This window comes from Saccopteryx leptura, chromosome 1 (genome assembly GCF_036850995.1).
Source record: "Saccopteryx leptura isolate mSacLep1 chromosome 1, mSacLep1_pri_phased_curated, whole genome shotgun sequence".
Taxonomy (NCBI): Eukaryota; Metazoa; Chordata; class Mammalia; order Chiroptera; family Emballonuridae; genus Saccopteryx; species Saccopteryx leptura.
The window spans coordinates 170956016-170980594 of NC_089503.1; the positions used below are offsets into that span (position 1 = coordinate 170956016).

General features: G+C 39.6%; 1 protein-coding gene across 2 annotated transcripts in view; it reads right to left on the bottom strand.

The window, feature by feature from the left end:
- The window catches only part of GPATCH2 (G-patch domain containing 2), a 125429-nt gene that overhangs the window by 14170 nt on the left and 86680 nt on the right, over positions 1-24579 (bottom strand). The window contains exons 7-9 of one of the 2 annotated variants that reach the window (XM_066380152.1): positions 22325-22364; positions 15982-16052; positions 9293-9353 (exon numbers count right to left, since the gene is read on the bottom strand). In XM_066380152.1, coding sequence (XP_066236249.1) covers positions 9308-9353; positions 15982-16052; positions 22325-22364 — 157 coding nt within the window. In that variant the 3' untranslated portion in view covers positions 9293-9307. Of the gene's footprint in view, positions 1-9292; positions 9354-15981; positions 16053-22324; positions 22365-24579 lie in introns of those variants that run through there. The other variant, XM_066380142.1, reaches the window with a different exon arrangement.

A 24579-nucleotide genomic window follows, 5' to 3' on the forward strand; every position in this document is an offset into this window, starting at 1 on the left:
GCCTCCCTCTTCTAAGCCTTTTTCTCATGTGCTGGACCAAAAACTCCCTTTTGGGCACCTTTACAGAACAAATGGAATATATCATTTTCATTCAACTCCTCTCCCTGATCCCAAACAAAGCTACATAAAGGGAAAGTGACAGACCTTCAAGGAGAATGAAGTTAAAGTGAATGAAATCAGGACACTGAACCTGAAGACCTCAGCTGCAAGAAGAACAGCGAGCTGTGTTTCAGGAATTCTATCAAGAACTTAGGACCCGCTCAGGCACATGGAGGGCTCTGGGTTACTGATCAGTAAGATTTCCCCATTTAGGCTTGCCGCCCACCCCTCCCCTCAGATGGCACAATGGAGTTGCTACAAATAATACTAAGTAAGGTCTGCTCTGTTATTTAGTTGTCACTCTTAATGCAAAACATAGCAGTTATTTTTTAATTTAAAATCAATGAGTGTCTCCAAGGCAGCCTGTTGCTTCAGTCTAAATGAATCATTGTCTTTGCAAAGTGGGGCACATGGATTCCTATCAAGATGACAGTTGGCAACTTTTGTTGGTTTGTTTTGCTGTGGTGCTTTGGAGAATGATAATACATTGTCTTAGGAACAGACCCAAGGCTATTAAAGAATAGTGCTAAGATCCTTCTGTAAGGCTGTATGAGAAGTAGCAATCAACTACATTGGTGTATTTAGTATTTGCTTGGGGTGGAGGGGAGGGGAGACAAGTAGAAGCCTTAGAACTTGGCATCTGCTGACACCTTTAATAGTACGGGTCAGCGATCCCATGTAGTCCAGTGGAGAGGATGCAAACGTACAGCTAGTCCATCATTGATAAGCTCTGGCACTGACATAGGATCTGAACCACCAATCCCCGTATACTCATTCCAAGGCTTTTCCTGTTAAGCATCAGAAAAGCAGAGCTCACGCCTGCCCTGTGGTGGCGCAGTGGATCAAGTGTCGACCTGGAACACTGAGGTCGTCGGTTCAAAAGCCTGGGCTTGCCTGGTCAAGGCACATATGGGAGTTGATGCTTCCTGCTCCTCCTCCCTTCTCTCTCTCTATCTCTCGCTCTGTCTCTCTTTTCTAAAATGAATAAATAAACAAATAAATAAAAGAAAAAAAAGGCAGAGCTCACAAGGAAGTTACTTTTTTTTCCCTTTTGAAACTGACTTTACTCATTTATCCATTCATCCTTTTAGATAGTATGATGGTAGGAAACTGGGCATTTTATCCATAGGGATAAAAGTAAAGAGAAAAGAAATAAAAATAAAACATCAAAAAACAAAAGGCAGAAAAAAAGAAAAAAACACTAGTGAGAACTACCTTGCCTGAGAACTTGGCTTCTGACATGGGCTGACGGGGACTGAGGCGAGCAGTGTCAAAGACAATAACGTTAGAGAACAGCAGGAGCTTGTCCCTGCGCTCCCTGCATTCACAAGTAGAGGCTCTCTTCAGAAAACCAGGCCCAGTGAAAGCTGCCCCTGGATAAAAGGCACTCCTCGCAGCCTCCAACAGGCTGCGCAGGGGACAAACAGATGTGACTGTGGGCCCTGGCATTTGGCAAGAATGCTCACTGTCACTTAGAAAAATATGAGCCTGGACAGGGCATCAGCTGCACAGAAGTGAAGCAGGTCTGTGGTGCCACCAGAGAATCCACCCGGAGGCAGGGACAGGGACGGGGACGGGGGCTGAGACTGGGACATCCAGACCTGTGCAGACGGCCTCTGCCAGGTCCAAATGACCCTCCTTCTTCCCTGAATTCAGTCTCACTGTCTCAACCTTGAAGGGAACATCACATTCTTTTCCTTTTGCACCAAAACGCACATGAGGTATCAAGTACCCTCAGGCATAAATATTTCTTCATTTTTAGGATCACATCAGATCCTTGTTATTAATGGCACCTTCATTCAGAAGGACCCTTTGCATTTGGTGGTGTCGATTTTCTCTCTGGTTTTGGTCATTTGACTTATCCTGCCTCCAGCGCATGTCCCGTGTCTGGAATGATCATGACTTTACTAAGTTTAAACCTCCATGCGGTGAACTCAGCAACTGGGCCCTTGCTTTATGCTCGACTTATCTATCATCTCATTAACCTTTAGTGTGATGGCATTTTTTGGGGGGGTCTTTATGACTCTTGTTACAGGACTTTATTTTTACAATGAGCATGCAACTGCAGAAAAAATGATATAAGTTCTAAGTAGATGAATTAGGAAATGGCAAGCAATGAAATGGATAAACGGAAGTGGTCTGGGCAGCTTGGAGGTGTTTTGCTGTTCTGGGCACGGTCTGCTGTTTCACACTGTAGACGCCGTGCTGTAATCCAGCTATGGGTTCCGTCAGCCTGCTTTAGGTTCCAGATGAGTCAGGGAGCCAGAACATCTTCCCCTGGTGCCCCATTCCTGCTTTTCCAACTACCTCTGCGAAAGCCCACGTGTCCCCATCATTGTCAGTGTTGGAGGAGTTTTACTGGTCCTTGGCATGTTACTCCAACTCTCTTTGCCTCACTTTTCCTTCCCTTCAAGAACTGTCATAAGACTAGTGCTTATCTCAAAGGTTGTTTATTTTTTCCCCCAGAAGATTTTATTTAGAAAATGTGTGTGAGACATTTGACACAGTCCTGCACACCGGAAACAATCAGAACAGTGAGCTATTCACCTTACTAATGTTATGTCCACTTTACAGAGAAGCAGCCCAGGGCACAGAAAAGTTAAGTAATTTACCCGAGATGGCGAAGTTAAGAGGAACTGACGATGGGCACCTGTGGTATAATACTACCGGCAGCTCATCTAGCATAAAGGCTGGCTGAACACCCACCAGGTACACATATGACACTATAAAGCCATTTACATCTGAACACTATCGATATGCTATAATGAGGACATAATTATGATCATTTCTAAATCACAAGTAGGTATTTTTTTGGTAGTTAACAAAAAATTAAAGTTTTTCTTTAATGTTTGATTCTGCTTGCTTTAAATGTGTCATAGCATGGAAGGATAAAATCCTTGTTTTCATTTCAAAAACTCAGTAAAAACCCACAAGGGGCTCCCAAGTCTGAAACCTACTGACTGTCTCATGTCAGTTCATTACTCAGATTTTCTCTTGGCCACTGCTTGGTGCCTCCTACTGAAAAGATGTCTCCCTTCTTCCATGATTGCGTTCCAAGTGTCATCAAAAGCCCCAGGGTCAGCTGTTCTGAGGATGCCATTCCTCATCTGTGGTCATCAGCAGACTTCTGAATCCCCAAATGGCTCACTTGAATGCCTCTTCGTTTTGTACCTCTTCGTTAGTCTGAACAGTAGATACTGCAATACTCTGAGTGTAGGTGAATGAGGGCAATCTCATGTCTGGAGGGAAGTTACCCTTTGTAGAGCAAATTATTTAGTATAGTTTTTAAAAATCTATTTGGAAGAGCCACTGTTACGTCTTAGCTTCCACGGTTCTGACACCATGCTTCCCACACTGGTCCGATTCCTCTAGGTCACTTCTTATGAGAAACTGTCAGTCACCAGCGCCATGCACATGTGCTCTTACTCCTGTAACTGAAGTCCACTCTTTACTCATGTTCACATTGCAGTGTATAATAACTGAATATGTTTGTTGAACTGACTTTTTACTGTAGTCTCCTATTTGATATTTCTGACTCTAAACCAAGCTTTAAGTTCAGTTCTGTTACAGCATCTGGATGAGGTGTGGTGAGTTACTTTTCTTTCACCAGCTTCAGGGAATAAATTTTATTATTATTTTTTTATTATTATTTGAAGTATATGTTGGTTTCTTAAGTCTTGGAGTTGATCATCTGAATTATCAGGAACATCCAAGCTCACTGAAAGCCAATTCTGTATGAGGTACATTGCTAAACATTTTCACATGCTTTGTCTTGTTTAATCCTCACAATAACCCCTTATATGTAGTTTCTAGGAACCCACGGTCCAGAGAAACTTCCTTGTCAAAAAAATCACATAAACAGGAAATGAAGTTACTGTATTTGAACCAAGGAACATTGGCCTCAAAAGAATCCCCTTTCCTCCTCTTCTACACTCCATCATTCAACTTAGTTTATTGTGCTCCGTTTAATAAATGTCTCTTGAAAATGAAATGTATGCCATAAAACAGGATTGAGAAATAAAAAAGATACGGTTTTCATTTCCTGGGGGTTAAAGTCTACTGATCATGTGGGAAAATGATTTCAACTCAATATTCAAAGAGAATTCCAAACCAGCTCGTGAGGGCCGCCAGGTTGCTGGGTGACAGAGAACACAGCCCAAGAGGCACAAAGGCCTTGGAGTGCACAAGTGAGGTGGCACAGGGGGCTGCACCCAGTTCAGTAGGGCGGGGCTGGGACACAAGGCAGCGTGGCAGGAGACCACGCCTCCCTGCGCGCATCACATCAAGTTTTAGTGAAGTCACTGAATCTGTCCTTTAAGTTTGTTTTTGTTTTTGTTTTTTTTTGTAGCAGAGAGAGAGTCAGAGAGAGGGACAGACAGACAGGAAGGGAGAGAGATGAGAGACATCAATTCTTCGTTGCGGCTCCTTAGTTGTTCACTGATTACTTTCTCATATGTGCCTTAACGGGGGCGGGGGGCGGGGGGGGCTACAGCAGACCGAGTGACCCCTTGCTCGAGCCAGTGACCTTGGGCTCAAGCTGGTGAGCCTTGCTCAAAGCAGATGAGCCCACACTCAAGCTGGCAACCTTGAGATCTCGAACCTGGGTCCTCCACATCCCAGTCCAACACTATCTACTGCGCCACCATAATGCTCCAGAGAACAGAGAAGAAAGCTGCCTGTTGGACCGAATCGATCAGTTTATGGGCTAGCCTGAGAGCTGAATTCAGTTGGGGAAAGCCTGTACCCATTGCTTTGTCCACACGGCTCTGGGTTTTGTGGCAACTGCAGGCAGGGAGGAACTGCTCTAGTGAGGATGCGGAGCCAAGTGCAAAGCCCTCTGCAAGGCAACTCTGGAAACTGAGGGGCTTTGCTCATTCCACGGAGTCTGCAAGTGACTGTGCGATGGAGTTGGCAGACACAGACTCGGGACTGAGCTCAGCTCTGGGTTTCTGTAATGTGTCCCCATGGCTTTCCTTATTGAGAGGGGGGCTCCTATAGAGTCATCATTCTCTATGTCTATCATGTATACTTTCTGAGCATGGCTACTTTAACCTCCACATGGAGAAGGTGATGAACACAGGATAGTTTGTAATCAGAGGCCAGAATATCTGCAACTTCTGAAAGACAGAAGGAGTTACTTCTACTTTGGAATATGTCAGGCAGTGCTACCATTGAATAGGAACGTACTTGAATTTAGTTGACTTGTTGACTGATGGAATTCAATTGGGAATCAGTGACCCAGCTGAAATGTCACTTCCTTAAGGCAGCCCCCTCTGATTGCCATTGTGGGAATACTGTCTCAGTTACAATGTTTCCTACCTTAAAAGGCAGCTGTATTATGTACATCAGCTAATGCTCTGGCTAGACTGTGTATTCCTTAAAAACTGCAGGGCCTACACCCAGTTTAAGTAAATCTCCTTAGCGTTTACAAACCTTGCCGATAAAGACACTTATTAAATAGTAGTTATCAAATGAAACCTAACAAGGCATGCCAGGGATTTTATATTGACTTGCTTTTATGATCATCAGTATTTTAATTGAGGCTCCTATTTTTTTTTTTTTGTATTTTTCTGAAGCTGGGAACGGGGAGAGACAGTCAGACAGACTCCCGCATGCGCCCGACCAGGATCCACCTGGCACGCCCACCAGGGGGCGATGCTCTGCCCCTCCGGGGCATCGCTCTGCCTCGACCAGAGCCACTCTAGCACCTGGGGCAGAGGCCAAGGAGCCATCCCCAGTGCCCGGGCCATCTTTGCTCCAATGGAGCCTTGGCTGCGGGAGGGGAAGAGAGAGACAGAGAGGAAGGAGGGGGGGTGGAAAAGCAAACCCGGCCAGGAATCAAACCCGGGCCCTCCGCACGCCAGGCCGACGCTCTACCGCTGAGCCAACCGGCCAGGGCCGAGGCTCCTATTTCTATAGTAAGCAAATGACTTGTTGTGAAAATAGAAAACCAGATTTTAGCTGATACATATATGTAAAATCAAGCTTGTACACATAAATCAGCTTCTAACATCTATGTAGGCACCTCAGTTTTCCTTCTATGTATTTAGCAGCTTATTAAGGGTAACTTTATGAAATTATACTTTCAGTTCTTCCTTTTCCATGATACTTTTCTAGGCAGACAAATAAACATTCTATTTATACAACTTTTACAGACTTGTTAGCACATGTTTGCTAGACTATGAAATACACTGTTGTTGCTAGGCAAGCCATCCGGAAGCTTGTGAAGACTACATGAACATTAATTCTCATAAATCAGGAAGAGAACTTCTGGATTCTCCTAATACCGTTCAGTTGAGATCCTGGCAAAGTTGGAGAGCACTGGCTTCTATTCAGGAATAGTTTTGCCATTAGAATCTTTGAACCAAACATCCTTCATAATTTTATCAATCTGGGTCTGTTACTGTCTTTGTTTGGAAGGTCTGTTGCTTTTAAATGTCCATACAGAAATACCCTAAAACAATTAATTCCAAATATAAATGGAGTCTTTCCTTGTTTCATTTACATAATGCTTTTCTTTAGAAAAACATGCATGTCCCTGTATATATATATTTTTAAATTTCAGAAACTAAATGCCAAATGCTCAACAGCAAGCATACGGTCATTCTGAGTAATATATCATAAAAAGAGATACGGAGTGAGAGATGTGTCCAATAGCTCTCTGCAAGAGTTTTAGCAAGATTAACACAACTAGAACCCAGTCCATTCTTTAGATCTAAGTGCCACTCACAGGAAACCCAAGGGACAGAGGGACATGCTCAGTGACAGCATCAGCAGCAATCCTGGATGGGGCGACACCATACAGCACAAACCAAACCTGACTTCCCAGACAACAAAATTTCCAGGAATAAAGACAAAGGTGAAGGCTGGGGGTGGGGCAGAAAATTTATAAATCAAAGGGAACTAAAAATATATATCAATTATAACAGGTAGATTTCATTTGGATTTCAATTCAAACAATGTATATAAAAGATTTTAAAAATATTCAGAAAGAGCGAACATCATACATATATATACACACACACATGTACCAACATATATCTATGTATATAGTCATATATATTGAAAAATTGCTTTTTTTATGGATGTGATAATGGTTCTGTGGCTTTTTTTTTAAAGAAGCTGCTGTATTTCACATAAATAGACCGATATATTTCAGATGGAATAATTCATAAGTGGGCTTCAGGATTAGAGGGAGGGGTGGGTAGGAATATAGATGAAACAACATTGGTCACATGCTAATAATTATCTAAGCCAGCTAATAGATGCACTGAGTTTATATATATATTTTTAATTTTTTTATTTATTCATTTTAAGAGAAGAGAGAGAGAGAGAAAGAGAAGGGGGAGAGGAGCAGGAAGCATCAACTCCCATATGTGCCTTGACCGGGCAGGCCCAGGGTTTTGAATTGGCAACCTCAGCATTCCAGGTCGACGCTTTATCCACTGTGCCACCACAGGTCAGGCCATTTTTTTTTTTTATTCATTTTTTAGAGAGGAGAGAGAGAGAGAGACAGAGAGAGGAGAGAGAGAAGGGGAAGGAGCTGGAAGCATCAACTCCCATATGTGCCTTGACCAGGCAAGCCCAGGGTTTTGAACCGGCGACCTCAGCATTTCCAGGTTGACACTTTATCCACTGAGCCACCACAGGTCAGGCTTATATTTTTTTCTATTTCTGCATGCTGAAGTTTTAAACAATAAAAAAATATTGTTAAAAACTCCTTTCATCATCCGGACATCCCAAGTGAAAAATCATCTTTCAAGTTGTAACACTGACGATATAAAAGCCATTAGAAGTTATTCGAATCTTGCGGAGACTCTCCATAATTTTTATGTGATCAAAATGGAAAACTAAATTAAGTTAGCTGTGCTGTCTAGGGCTTCTGGTCCTGTGTACACCCCAGACTAGAACCTGATATGAGAAGATGACACAAAGCCCAATCTGGGGGTTATTGTCCTTAGAAAGGATAATGCATAGTTTTTATCCCATCGTTCTAATTAGTAATTTAAGCATATGTTCAGCATTTAACTCTAAATGTTTGCCTTTTCCCCAAGCTCAAAGACAGCTGTCCAAGATGTGAATGCCAGAAAACATTTAAATATCAACATCTGTTTAATTATGTTAATTTAGTGTAATATAATTGGGCGTGAGTTGGAATCCATCAGAAGTATGTAAAATAAACAAAGGTAACTTCCTAACAATATCTTGGTATACAAACAAATCACTACGAAGTGATGATAAAATATTTCTAAGTAGAAAAGGCAAGGGACAATACTGATGAGAAAGAAATGGATTCTTTTAAAAACAGTTCCAACTCTCTGGGGCATTCTTTTGTGATATTTTATGCTTATTTTTAAAGTGTATCATAATTGAAAGGTAACAAAAATTAGCTAAAACAAATAATAGTTTAAAAGTTTTATATTAGAATATTTTCATCAATTATTAGCTATAATCTTAAAATACCCTAATTACACATATCTGCATTAAAATATTTAAATTGCAAGGTGACTTTTGTTGTATTATGAGCGGTTACACACTTCAAAATTCAGGAGTTGATGTGACCTGTTCTATAGATATATCATGCTATGTTTAAATTGAGACCATTTACAATGCGGCCGATGAACTGACTCAATTTATTCTGGGGACCGTACAGTACAAATTATCAAGTAGCAGCTGTTGCTTATTGTGTTGCTGATTTAAAATATTAATTTTTACAGCGATTCTCTTACTAACAAATTAGGAATGCTTGTTGTTTCGGAAAGGATTCTGGCACGGTGTTTGCTGGATGAGCAGATTCCCCAAATGCCCCTATAATGAAGTTATAACCCAGGCGGTGGTGGTGACACAGGCTGTCATGCGACGGCCCTGCAGGTGTGCCATCACAGTGTCCTAGGGGAGCCGTCTCTGGGAGTGAAAGGTCACTTCTGTGTCCAGGCCTGTTTAATCATAGGACCAATTTGGAGTGTGCCAACTGTGAAACAGGCACCTGTCCTCAAGGAGATGGACTTCAGACGACAAATTTATGGCAGCTCCAGGTCACCGGAACAACTTCCACATGTGAACTCCTTTCCATTATTAGTGACAGTGGCCAAATGTAACTGCTGTTCAAAAGGTGACAGGCTGTGTATACTTTTAGTCCTTTGAAAATATCTAGTTCATCTGCCAGATTTCAAGAAAGTGTTCCACCAGGGAGGACTTGATTACTTCCTTATTCACTGCCCACTGGACGCGTTGCCTGCTTCCAAATGACAAACCTGTTTTTCCATATGGGTTATTCGTATCACACTGAAAGCAAACCTTGCAGAAGTCTCGACTAATCACTAATTTTATTTACTATAATCACAATTTAAAATAACTCTGTAATCATTAGCTTAAAATTTAGGCAAGAAAGATTAGAATTTCAGGATTCCAAAAAGGACAGGAGGCTGAGAATTGCCAATTGGAGACTATAGCCTTTTAAAATATAATAATATGGCCATATACAATAAAACAGATTAATTAAATGCTTTGGAAACCATTCTATGCTGTATCTGTGGTATGTTTCCAATTATTCTAGTCTAAGTGCCTCTACACCCAGAAGCTATTCAAATTAAAAAAAAATTAGAATACATATGCAATTAAATGCATTCCAATATAAAAAATATGGAATGTACACATGCTAATTAAAGGGAATATGTGACTTTCTATTTGTTCATTCATGCATACATATGAATGAATTAAAATAATTTAAAATACGCTTTTCTATCTGAATGACTGGGTAAACTTTTTTAGAAAAATGATATTTAAATACTAATTTTAGGTCTGGAAAAACTCAATGATAAAATACTAGACATTTTATTTTTAAAATTAATATTTAAAAGCAGATTCAAGCAGTGATTTTGAACATATAAACATAAAATACATAAATATAAAAATGTTGATGATAGGACTTACTTTAGAACACAGTGTCGAAGCATGAGATTTAATAGGACAAAGGATGATGTGTCTAAAAATTCTGAACTTATTAACATAGGGTAGCTAATGGCTCATTTTTGAGAATGAAATAATGCATCAGTTACTTTTGCTGGTATGCGTTTGTGAAAAGCTACACTAACCAAAATTGGTTCATGTCAGTAACCAGTACTCTCATGAACAGCTACCCTAGTCCAATTTATTAGCAACTGCTCAAAAAATGTAGTAATTAACAGTTTCATTTATTTTTGGCAAAACTGCAAAATGACAAATAGTTTCGTATCTGTTGCAGATTATGTCTCCTTCCCACGTAGTGACAGATGACACTATGGGGAAAATCGAGCAAATGAAACCCTCACATAACTGCAGATCTTTAGAAGATCAAAAAAAGCACAGCTGTAATTCCGCTTGTTACATTCTGCAACAGAATACAGTGATCTGTATCATCAGATGAAATGAGTGTTCTTGCATAAGCATAAACAAAAATCTTCTTCCCATCTGATGAAAGAAGGTTGACGTATATGTGTGTGTGTGCATTTGTGTGTGTACATGCATGTGTGTGTGAATAAGATGGCATTTATTTTGAATCTCTGATTATATTGCCTTTTTTTTAAGTTTCAGAAGACTTTTTTTATTATCTGACAATAGAACAGCAAGAAAGAAAGTTTATTTTTAAGAAATTATAGCACACACAAATCCAGGGACCATCACATCTTTTCACACTAAGGAGGTGAAAAACGTAGTGCTTTTAAGGACAAAGTAAAATGGATGGACATGTGTTTTCTAAAAGACATAAAAAATACTAAGTAGAATTTAATAATTAAGGGCAATAAAAGATGTTCTGACCTGATTTCAAGCTGTAGATCAGGCCACTAAGATGACTTAGCTTTTGTGTTGCACAATAGTAAATGACAAAAATCATGTAAGGATGCAGGGCCAAATTACAAACAATAAAATAAAATAAAGAGACCAGATATAAAGAAAAAGCCCTGACATGGTCTGTATAATTCAGTACAGTTGCTCTGAACCATCAGCCCTTTTGTACGGACTGTTAGGACAACAAAGACTAAGCATTAAAGACTAAACATTCAGCTGTGTTAGAAATGTTACATGACTCAGTACTAGGCATCGCTTGGTACATGCTTTACTGACTTTCTATTTGGGAAGGCCATACTGAACATTCTGGTGCTAAACAAAGGTTGTGACTTGAGAAACAACATGAAATTATTTAATTGCAGTTTCAGATGAGGGGAAGGCAAAGCGAAAGGTCTTTTCTAATTTTGAGAAGCAAAAAATTATATTTGAGCACTGGAAAAACATAAAGGCTCAGACAGCAAGTCTGGAATGAAGAGAAAGGTGTGGTTTGAAGAAATAAATCTGGATGTCACCAGTATTACTGTAAAAAAACAACAGGTGCATTGCCCTGAGGTTCGGCTGAGTGAATGTGCGCACGCGTGAGTGTGTGTGGGTGTGGGTGTGTGAGAGATTCACTGCAGCTGGTAATCTCTTGCATGCAGTGCTCACTCAAGAACCAGGCCTGTTAATTATTTCACAGTGACAGTAACAAATAATAGTGTTTTTTTAAAAATAAAACAGTTTGTATGCTTTCGTGCATTTATTTATTGAAAGAATTCTGTGTTTTCAAAGGGTTAAAGGTAGGTAACAATGAAAGAATAGCATAAACAAACTCTGAGACACTCGTTCAGTATCAGATGAGAGGTAATGGACAATAGAACTAAGATGAAACCTTACGGTTGGGGAGAGGACAGAGAACACCAAAGAGGGAGAAGCACGCCTGAAAAATAAGACCCTACAGACCAATCAAACAAAAGTACCCAATGGGGCCAATCAAGACATGGGCAACATGCAAGAATGAAGGACAGGAAACGTGTAACTTCAAGGACTGCAATGCAAGATCTTAGGAGAACGAATCAAATGAATGCAGCGTATAAGGAGAATGTCATGATGAAAAGTGTTCACACCACGTAATATCCGACACACCTACTCTACAATAAGGGTTCCCAGAGGGAATAAAAATAAAGCAACAAACTAAAAGGAAGATGTATAAGACTAATTACTTGAATCATTTAGATTAAATTATATTTCTGTTGATAATTAGTATCTATTTTATTTGGTTTACAATATACATATGTTAACAATCAGTCAAAAGTTTGATTGTAAGACCAACAAAGTATCCTACCAAGAAGAATGAGAATGTTATGTTTGCAATAAAGACATGAATGAATAAATGCATTGATATTTGATTAATAACTATTGGCATACACATGAATGACAAGCCATCAACAGCACCAATGATAGTAACAGGCATGAGATGTGTGAAGAGAGAGAAAGAGCTTGAGAAACACAAAGGAACGCAGGAGGAAGTCTAGGATACCTTGAAAAACAGTCTGTCATTGAGGAGATAAAACTCCCTCAGAGAATGCCGCTTAAAGGAGACCTTAGTAGGTTGTCACTCCCTCCGTCCTGGTGGACAGAAGATAGTCTAAGAGTTGGAAAAGACCCATCACTGGTTTAAAGAGCCAGGATGAACATTAAAGTGGATGTGGAAAAAAAGGGGGAGAAATACCACAAATTGGATACCATACGGGAAACTACCAAAGGGCATTACAGTTAGTGACATTGGTAGATATGTCCCTAAAACCCCTCCACGGATATCCCCTGAGGAGCAGGGGGTGCAATGCACTATATCCCAAAGACCAACACTACACTTGTGAGCTTGATGGACTCAGAGCTTCATTCAGCAGGATGCCCACCTGAGTGAGAGCATGTTGTTGTCATGTACTTCCAAAGCTCGCTTTGAGCCATAACAGTGGACTGTGTGTGCATCTGTCTGCTCTTCCCCGCCTGGTATCCTGGGGAGTCAATGATCCTAAAAGGCATTGATATAATACATTCCAGTTCTCTTCTCTAACCTTTAGATTTTCCACAAGCTGAGATAGAGAAGTGCAGTCACTCATCCAAAAGACATAAGAAAAGTCAAGACTTGATTAAACATTAAGAAAGAAAATGACTTTCTCAAAGGAGGAGCAGAGAAAAATGCATATAAGTCAAGAAGGTGAAGAACTTCTGTCTCGTGCTTAATGAAACTTGTAAAAAAATTAAACTGGAGTCTGTCTTTCTCTTTTGGTGTGTATTTGATCTTTATTCATTGCCCTGTGCCTAATACACCTGATACCCTGAGAGAGACAAGAAAATACACTGGACCCACAAACAAGACAAGGAGGATATGTGAAGAAATGTTCAAGGACACAAGGCGAACTCTTAGAAATAAGTTAGGAGGGAATTTTTTAAATCAATAAAACATTTGGGCACCCACCATTGATAAAACTGCCGAGAAATCTTTGAAGATGACAATATATAAAAGTAAAAAAAATAAAGAAATTGGAGACTCATTTGAGGGTGTTTCAATATCCAAAGAACAGGAGAAGAGAGAAAATGGTACCCAATGAAAATGGAAGACACTGGAGGAACGCCTTCAGAATCCTGAGACAGAATGGGTCCCAAGCCAGAATTCACTTCTTAGCTGAGTCCTTCCAGGTGAGTCTAGAATAAAGACGTCTTCAGACAAGCAAAGTCTCACAGATTTAACCACGCCCTTCCTCTGTCTCAGAAAGCTCAGGACAAGTTCCAGGAAATCCCACCTAGGAGGAGAAGGAAACCCCCCAGGATGACTGTGACACAAGATCCCAGGCCCTCAGCTCTGTGGGAGGTCTGCACAGCAAACAGCTCAGTCTGGGTCTGGAAGGGGGGCTCTGAACCCAGGGGAGGTGGGCACCAAGACAAGAACTGGGAGGAGTTACACTTCTGTGAGGAAGTAGCCACATGGAAAGCCAAGCAAATGAAAAACCAGACAGTTATCTCCACAACTGCAGAAAAGTTACACATCTGAGTGGCATCGCACACACGATCATATTATGCAAACGATGAATACTGACTTGCTGTGATTACGGTATAACTATGAGGGAGAAAGGGAAACAATGCAGATATGGTGTGAGTGTCACAAAGCAGGAGTCAACAGACAATATTAATATCATGTAGTTTAGGTCAATACTAGAAAATACAGTTAAAAGAGCTAAAGTGGTTTCTGTTGGAGGGTAAAATTAGGGGATGGGGAAAAGAGGGCTGGGCCTTTCTGTACTTTGTTACAAGTCTTGTAGGGTAGATTGATATTCTTAGGGGTAAATGTATTGATTTTATGTTGGCTAGCATTGACGATCAACTTCTTTGTTTGCACTGTAAGACATTAGACATGTAAGATAGAATTGACATTTGCTTCCGCAGTGTCTGATGGCTTGGCGGTCAGGGTCAGGGGAAGCCCTGGAGTGTGCGTGGGGTGCTCACACAGCGGCCGGCTGGTGGGAAGCCCTGGAGTGTGCGTGGGGTGCTCACACAGCGGCCGGCTGGTGGGAAGCCCTGGAGTGTGCGTGGGGTGCTCACACAGCGGCCGGCTGGTGGGAAGCCCTGGAGTGTGCGTGGGGTGCTCACACAGCGGCCGGCTGGTGGGAAGCCCTGGAGTGTGCGTGGGGTGCTCACACAGCGGCCGGCTGGTGGGAAGCCCTGGAGTGTGCGTGGGGTGCTCACACAGCGGCCGGCTGGTGGGAAGCCCTGGAGTGTGCGTGGGGTGCTCACACAGCGGCCGGCTGGTGGGAAGCCCTGGAGTGTGCGTGGGGTGCAAAACTGAGGAAGTGTACATCTCAGGGCAGCAGTTCTAATCAATACTATGATTGCCATTTTTATCTAAAAAAAACCTAAGTCTTCAGAATCACATGTTAATTTTGAAACCCCATCATCTAAATAAATGAACCGGGGCAAATCTTCAGCGTTAAAAGAAATAAAAAAGAATACCAACTCAGTAATGGAAAATGAGCAAGAATCTAGAAGTACTTTTTAAAAAGAGTCTATTTTTTATAAACTCAGTTTTGAATCTTAAGAATAGAATAATAGGGGCCCTGGCCGGTTGGCTCAGTGGTAGAGCATTGGCCTGGCGTGCAGGAGTCCCGGGTTTGATTCCAGGCCAGGGTACACAGGAGAAGCGCCCATCTGCTTCTCCACCCCTCCCCCTCTCCTTTCTGTCTCTCTCTTCCCCTCCCACAGCCGGGGCTCCATTGGAGCAAAGTTGGCCCGGGCGCTGAGGATGGCTCTGTGGCCTCTGCCTCAGGCACTAGAATGGCTCTGGTTGCAACAGAGCAACGCCCCAGATGGGCAGAGCATCGCCCCCTGGTGGGCATGCCGGGTGGATCGCAATCGGGCACATGCGGGAATGTGTCTGACTGCCTCCCCGTTTCCAACTTCAGAAAAAAAAAAAAATAGAATAATAGGTTTCTTTCTCATGAGGTCTAAGTACCATTTAAATTTGGGGGGAAAATTCTACTTTTTAAAATTAAAACAAAATAATTATTCTAAATCCTGATTAGTTATGGGAAGCAGAAATTTTCTTCTTTTAAAAAGTCATTCACAGGAGTGGGGTGGACACGGGAGGTGGGGGGAGGGAAGGAGGGAGAGGGGGAGGGGGAGGGGTACAAAGAAAACTGGATAGAGGGTGACGGAGGACGATCTCTCTTTGGGTGATGGGTATGCAACAGAACTAAATGACAAGATAACCTGGAAATGTTTTCTTTGAATATATGTACCCTGATTTATTGATGTCACCCCATTAAAATAAAAATTTATTTATAAAAAAAAAAAGTCATTCATTATTTTTCATCAGCTTTTAAAAATACACAGAAAATGGTTACTTTTTATTCATGACTAGAATTCTAAAATATATTCTAAGAAACAATACATAAAATATTTTAAGTCAGCTGCTTAGAACCAAAGGCAACCCAACTACAGTTCCCCGGGTTCATACTGGTACGGAAATCAATGGGACAGATTAGTGATCAGAATTAGTAGTGACCTTGAATCGCTTACCTGTTGGCTGTCTTCACGGAGCAGTTTTTCTTGTGTCCTCTCTCGGCTCGGTTATCTCTCAGAAGCTGATGCTGTCCAAAGTGTTAAGCAAAGTTGCAGAAACAAAGATACATTCATTATGTTGTTTTGTAAGTAGGAGACACTCAAAGGGACGCTATGCGATCACTTGCATTGCTTCTTTTCCCTACTGATTTCTCCTAAGACAAACACTACAACCTTTGGTGAAGTTGCCACTGAAACTCTTGTAAACATGTTTGTAAGAGTTGGCATTCCAGGGCTTCCTGGACAGCCTGGAGCTGAAAGTCTAGAACTGAGTTCTAATCCTGGTTCTCAGGAGTGTTCCCGGTGAAAGTCAGGGCCTCTACCACTGCATTCAACTGGAAACCTGTGGGGGGGACCTGTCACCGATGCTGACATAATAAATATAATATTATTTTCTCTGTATTTATTGGCCTAATATTTATTTCCAACATTGTCTTTCAAAGAAATGAATAGCTTCCAAATAGACAATGAGAAGAAATACGTATTTGATTGCCTGCTCAAAATACCTCATCATCAATTACCCTTCACACTTTACCTATTTGAAAGAAACCAAAAAAGTCAATTCTCTTTACTATGCATTCATTCAAACTGTAGCTTATTTATGCAGAAAGTGATTAGGCACAGACGAGGTTAAAAAGAAGCTATATACCATGTTAGAAATCAACCATAAAAAAAAAAGAACTCTTAGAATTAATCATACAGGACAGTTCTGGGTTCTAATCCCTGCTGTGTCTGTAACAAATGAGTCACCAGGTTTTAATAACACATCAACCATTTGCAAGCTATGTAACCTTGGGTGAAGTATCGAACCTCTCTGAGTTCCAGCCTGCATCTGTAAAATGCACATAACAACAGTATCGACCTGTGAGGCTACTGTATTAGATAAAGTAAACCACATAAGATGCGTAGCACTATGGCCAGAACAATAGATGTGCTGAGAAAATGGTTCAAATGCTACAGTTATGATGATCATTAATAGATGTGCTGAGAAAATGGTTCAAATACTACAGTTATGATGATCATTAATAGATGTGCTGAGAAAATGGTTCAAATGCTACAGTTACGATGATCATTAATAGATGTGCTGAGAAAATGGTTCAAATGCTACAGTTATGATGATCATTAATGAGCCTATCTATATGTGGGTATCATCTGACCAGTATCAATGACTTTTAATGAAATATGTTTTGAACAGTTTATTGGCATTCTTTAGAATCAATTATTAGCGACATCTGGTAATCGTTCCAAGGAATGGACCTTAATTAGGTCACCAGGAATGTGTGGATCATTCCTTCTTTCAGGAATATTAAATTACTCTTAAATATCTACTTCTTTCCAGCCTGTGACCACCACCCTGTTCCACACCACCACCTTCTCTCACCTGTAATATCCTGCCCCTAGCCCTGCCCCCCATCTAATCCATTCTCCAACTGCAGCCAGTAATTCTAAGATTAGATCTGATTCCAGTACTCTCTCTTCAGATAAACCCCACAGTCTTGTATAAGGCATTCACGGTCCTTCACAGTTTGATTACATTCCTAAACTCACAACTTATTACAGTTCCTCCCACCCCCAAACTCACCTCCTTACTTCTAAATTATGAATCCCAGCCAAACATAACATTTTAGTTTGCAGTGTGGGTCACATTCTGGCTCACCTTTGGACCTTTGCTTCTCACTGAAGCAACCTGCCTGCAAGGTCCAGCACAGTGTCTGGAGTTTTTGTTTTTATATTGCTAAATAAATATTTGTTGAGTGAATAAATAAATGAGATAAAGAAATAGTGAGATCTAGTGTCTGATATATAGCGGAAGCCTTATATCATTATCCCTACTTATAGAAAATAGCAACCATTTATCTTAAGTCCATTAATCTGAAAGTGTTTCCATTTAGAAACACTTCGTACCATGAAAACTAAATTGTTTCTGAAAAAAAAATTAATTACTTTGGCATTTCTAAGTGTAGTGCTTTTTAAAATACATATATACATACATATATATATGTATATATGTACAAACCAACATTTGTGACACAGATAGCTAGAGGTGACGGGATGAAATCTCTACCTCCACCTTACATTAATGTTAGTAGTTTTAACTCTTCTAATGTTAAGATAAAGGCAGATATTTGAACACCATACCTGAGGTTTGTGTTAAAAGTTAGAAGAACTCAAAAATCCCCAACACTATGTTCTGAGATAGGAAAAGAATTCTATAGTTTAGTTTTTTTAAATGTTAACTATAAAGACCAAAATCAGTATTAGGCAGTGCCTGCAGTGCCTGTGGGGTCTGGCTAGTTCTTAGGGACACCACTACCAGGTTGAACTTAAATGAAATAGCACCTTCTCTGAACTTGGAAATTAGAGCTGCTTCCATTAGATTTGTAGGGGGATTTCTTTTCTTCAGATTTATTGTTTTGATGGGCTTTGTATATAAAAAAAGCTACATATTGAAATTATTTAATACAATGCACCTATATTAGGAAGCTATCATAAAACTATCTCATTTTATCAATAAAATTATAAATCTGGGTGTAACTTTGCAAATTTAAAGTCAAGCTCAGATAAAAAAGATAAAGACTCGGATCTTTGAGTCATGAATTTAACAAGTTAATATGGAAACAAACATATTTTAAGGGGCAAAGATGAAAAAAAATTAATCCAGAGTATTATTAGAATAAAAAAGCATATTTGTATTTGAAAGATCCTGACATTTTTCTGCTATGCCTCAAAAAACAGAACCAGGGGGAGGGGGATCACATCATGAACTCACAATAAAAGACAAGTATCCTTGAGCCTGTTCTAGTAAGCAAGCACATCGAGCGCATTAGGTTTTAAGATACTTTTTATTCTTCTTATTGATCATTTTCTTTTTGTTTCCTTGAATTCCTATCAGTGTCACAAGTGAGGTCACTTTTCAGGGTTCTGACTCAACCATGTCAACTCTCATTAAAAATAGAATTTCTGAATATGGTGCGAAGTGCTTCTTACCTTCCAACTTTCAGATTGCTGGACTTAGGCCAAACGGAGATACAAAAGTCCCTTATTAGTGACCTGCAGATGTATATTAAAAAATGACTCATGTAAGAATTACATTAAAATTCATAAACACAAAACCTAGTACAATGTGAGGTTCACAAAAGGGGCACCATTTAAAAATGGCTGAATTAAACCAGGAAGAGATGTGTTCCTTGTGGATAATGGTTCTTACTCTTCTAGAAAGGGGGGTGAGGAATTTCTGTGGATCCTTGTGATATTTTTACAAGATTATTAAAAGTATCAAGTCCCTAACACAGGAGGAAGAAGCAAAGAGCAGCATTCTGATTCCCCAGCAATCCTCTCTTTACTACCTGATGTTCAGAAAGCTTTCAAGCTCTGGGGTGTTGAAACCGACAGCCACTTCTCAGGTGACTCCTTAAATCATCTACAAAATAATTTCAAGTCTCTTCAAACCCACGATCTCAGTTTCTGCATCCTTAAAAAGGAGAACTAAGCAATATCTAAACTGTGATTTGTGATTCATTAAGACACTTTTAAACTCAGTCCGATTGTGAAACCATAAGATGGTCAAGGAGGAAAAGGGAAAAGTCTCAGAATTAAAAATGATCCTCCAAAAAAAAAAAAAGCAAGATGCTTTCTCTTCAACTCCATCTTCTGAGCGGACTTTGACATTTTCCTTCTGTGGCCTTTCTAGTGTGTATTGTGCCTTCTCTGTGGTCTTACCAAGCATCTGTCACCATCCTGTAATTATTCGATAATTATTCTTTCCTGCCCCAGATTAGAAGCACTTAGGGGAAAAGCTATGTTATTTTTACAGTTATCTCTTTTTTGGGGAAAATAGTGAGGGGTGGGATTTCTAAATAAATGGGGTGAACATTATCACTTCTTCATGTTTATTAGTTGGCATGGACAAAATAAAAGGTGATCATGCCTGCTAACTAACATTCATTCAACAATAAATGGTTTATACTTCATGATCCTGCGTTTCATCATGTGCGCCTGGGTTTAGCCTATACTTTACTGTGCTACAGTTAGTTTTTATTGGTCTAAGCTACATTAAGGAAAGTGTTATCCCTTAAAATGTGAGTAGTCTGCATGTGTATTTGTATACACATATACATGAACAGTCGACCCTCATTTGCAGATTTCATGCCTACAAATTTGCCTAGTGGCTAAAATTTATTTGTGATGCCAAAATCAACACTTCTGGCACTTTTGCATTTGCCAATATGTGCCAAGTGGTGACTATTTGATTCCCTGGTAGTGCACTTTGCCAGCTGAGGTATGACAAGTTATGCCCCTCCCCCCTGTTTTAGCTCTCTTACTTTAAACAAGTGTCTTTTTCACGGACTAATTAGTGCTACATGTTTTGCATTTGGGGGTTCTTGTTGGTGATTTCACTATTTAAAATGGCCCCCAAGTGTAATGCTCAAGTGCTGTCTAGTGTTTCCAAGGGCAAGAAAGCTGTGATGGACCTCACAGAGAAATTATGTGTTAGAGAAGCTTTCTTCTGGCATAAGTTATGGTGCTGTTCGCCAGGAGTTCAATGCTAATGAATCAATGACATGTAATATATAAGGTTCTTTAAACAGAAACACTCTTCAAACAAAGGTTGCAAATTGATTAGCTAATAACAATGTTGTAACCAGAGGTTCTCAGGAAGTTAAACTTGTACTTTCCCTGAGAGTAATGTTTCAGGATTTGCTACTAGAGTGTTCACATCAACTCTGTAAAACATAGCTACCTCAAAGGACAAGAGTCAATTGTATTTATTAGTAACCTATTTAGACAAGATAATCTAAACTAGTATATCAAAGTTTGAGCAATAGGCTGATTCAAAAATTGATCAAAAAGAATTTAAAAGTTAAATTTTAAAAATTGGCTAATTTTCTTATCTATAAGTTATTATGTATTTATTTTTAATGCAGAAATAAAGGTTGGCTGGAAACAACCTTTATTTATAGTTACATTGTAATCTCAAACATAAATCTATAATATGATTTGAGTTTTTGCAAATCTTAAAAGGTAGAAAATAAGCTTTAAAAACCATATTTTGGGATAAAGTAGATCCTGATGCAACTTACTACTACAAGCAAAATCTTACTGTAAGTATTATACGTGAGGAATGTGAACCATTTGAGAGCGCAGAAAGTCTAATATTTACATTCTGAATAAGATGAACACATCATAGACACAGCTTAGCTAATTTCCAAATCTTTAGCAACAGTGGTACATATTCTATTATTACATGAGAAGCAGCCTTAAAGAGGCAAACTGCTCTCATAGAAAGAAAAAAAGTGCAAAATTACCCCAGAAATCATTATAACTGATTTTTTTCTGATTTTTTCACAAGATATTTTTCTCTAATTAGGCTCATGTGTGTTAAGAAATGTGATACATTTTTTTTAAAAGTACTTGGCACCTTCCTTTTATAAATAAGAGGACCCATGGTGTATGTTGCCCCGCTTAGCAATTAAAACATGGCCAATACAGTAATGTTTACAATCTCCATAGCAAGCTCGAGCCCCTCTTTGTCTACTTCCCCTACTTATCAACCCCTAGAAGGAAGGATCTCTGTGGATGTTGGGTTTATCATTCCCATGCATTACTTACATATTCTGACCCACTAAAAATAATTTTTTATAATTAATAATGAAAAAAGCTTAGCCAGGATGCCAAACTTAAGATATACATGATTTTAAAACGTATCAAAAATTTAAGCTCTAAATTACCTTAGCATGACGCAGAGAGAGAACTAATACAGTCAATCAAGGACGGAGAAAGGCAACTACTTTATATGTAACATTCACTAAAGTGAATGTCAAGTTCTTGCTAAGTCAAATAATCACTGCCAACTATATTAAAAAGTGATTTAAAATACACACACACACACACACACACACACACACACACCTAGAAATGTAAACCTGTAAAAAACTATTGCCATTTTCTAAACTTCAAGGATAAAAATATTCTCTTGCTGGCTGATCTCATGTTTAATACAAATTAATTATTCAAACATACACTGTTTGGTGCCTAACTTGGTAAATAAAAACAACAACACAAAAAAAACACAAAAACGAATTCCAGACTCTTACTGGAGGTGACATGTGTGGCTGAAGAACGTGACGGTGAGGGAGAACGCAGTCACTGAGGGTCATTCATTCGGTCAATATATTAAAATGTGGACTCATTGAGCTGGGGTTGCTATCTTTCTCATAAAGCTGATCCAGTGCCCTGAAGGGTGATGGTTAAGTGTTTGAAGGAGGCAGACTGACTTCCTTCGGACTGGAGTGTTCCTTACCTGCCCATGCTCCGTCCTAGCCCCAGGGCTAAACCAGTGGCTGTGGAGGAAAGAGAGGGGCCATTAGCATGGACTTCACAGCAAGCGCGGGTCCTCATGTGGTCAGTCTGCATGCATGCTGAGAGATGTATCCACCACCAGTCCCAGAGCCTTAAACATGCTTTATTTTAATGGATATTTCATGTAATTCTAGACTTACAGCAATTTTGACAGAAATGTAAGAGTGCTCACAACCCAGTAATTTTCAATTTAATAAGCAAACTCAGTTAGAATTAAATTTCCATTTAATTATGTTAACATAAACTGCTGGGACTGGATTCATTTTATGAATCAATTCTGGTTATAAAATCGACAAATGCTATCATTTACCACAACTTAATTATGGCATCGTTACAGCAAATTATGACCTTTTGATTGTTGGGAGTCTTAAAAAACATGAAAAATACAAGAATATTATAGCCTCTGGCTATGCTCCACAAAGCCCTTTATGTGAATGTACCCTGAGCCCATGTGCTCCACAGTTGTAACACCAGCGCCCAGTAAACGTGAGCTGTGCGCTGGGTACCATGCCGTCACACAGAGATCATCACATCTCATCTAAACCCCACAACCACCCTCGGTGGTTCTCCTCTGATGCAGATGAAGCTTACCTCTGATGCAGACTCAGCTCGGGCATGCCCAGGAACAAAGCCTGGCACACATGAAATAAAATGAATCCTACCTCCCTTGTAGTTCCGGGAGGCTTGAACAAGACTGAGAATCTAGCACACAGTAGTTATTTAAATATTAATGTTTTCCCCTATTGTACACAGTGAACATAGTAATATGAGAACATTTAAAACAATTAAATTAATTTTTAGAGAAAGGGACACAAAGAGAAATATTGACTTGTTATTCCACTCATTTATGCATTCATTGGTTGATTTCTGTATGTGCCCTGACTGGGGGGATTGAACCCACAACCTTGGTGTATTGGGATAGCATTCTAACCGAATGAGCTACCTGGCCAGGGCTATGAACTTTTTTAATCAGTGAATTTTTATCCTAAATGTCATCAGAGACACCAATGGGTGTAGCATGCTACCAAATACATAACAGAGGCTTAAGACATTTGTTTCCTTAGTTGACTTCTGGTTGAGTACAATGTATCACTTTAGGAAAATCGGATTGTCTATAAAATGGGGATGCAATAGCTGTGACGGCTTCAGAGATGCAGGAACAGCATCGAGGGGAGTGGAGCTTATGAAATACTCTGAGAACTGAGATGCACCAGCCAAATAAAGCAGCAGCAGCATCTCACAATGCTTTGGACCTAATTTAATAGTCGTCTCTATTTTACATAATGGCTTCTGTGAGGACTGTTATTATCCTTATTCCATAACTAAAAATTAAAACGTATGTCCGCTAAATGACTTACCCAAGGTAATCATGGTAAATCAGAGGAGGAACTGATCCATCGTATCTTATTGCAACTTAGAGTTAAAGCCACCATCACCACAAAGCAATGCATGCTAAATTTCAAAGTATAGAACTATTCCCAACGAACAGAACCTGAAATCCAGGCAAATCTTGCTTTGAGCAATCTGGATATTTACACAAAAGATAAAATAAAGGGTGACTATTTGCTTTATAAAGGAATTCATCATAGGATTATAAGCAGTTACCCATGTGCATTTCAAATCAGTTTTAATGTACATACAATCCTTCTAGTAAATATTCTATACCTTAAAATAAAATACAAGTAAAATATGAGTATCAATTTAAGAATTTAATTAACAAATCATATTTATTCAATTTAAAAACAGTATCTCATCAGAAGTGATTGGAAAATAGTGTGAAAAAATTCTGGCAACTTTTAGGGCCAGTGCATAAGGGGAGGTAGAGTGAATAAAAAGTAATCCCATATGATGCTTTAAATACCTTTTAATAATAGGTAGTCACATATTAACTTTATTTTGCAAATTGTAATATATGTATTTTCAGAAAGTCAACAAAAAAATGTGAATTTCAAAACTTCATATTTCCTCAAATTAGATACTAATTTCTCTGGTTTAGTTGGATTGAGGTTCTTGTTACTTTTTGTATACTTCTTTGTAGTTATTTTAATAAACATTTCATTTGTCTGGGCTCAATATCTTCTATTAAAAGAAATGTATGGCCCTGGCCAGTTGGCTTAGTGGTAGAGCGTCGGCCTGGTGTGCAGGAGTCCCAGGTTTGATTCCCGGCCAGGGCACACAGGAGAGGCGCCCATCTGC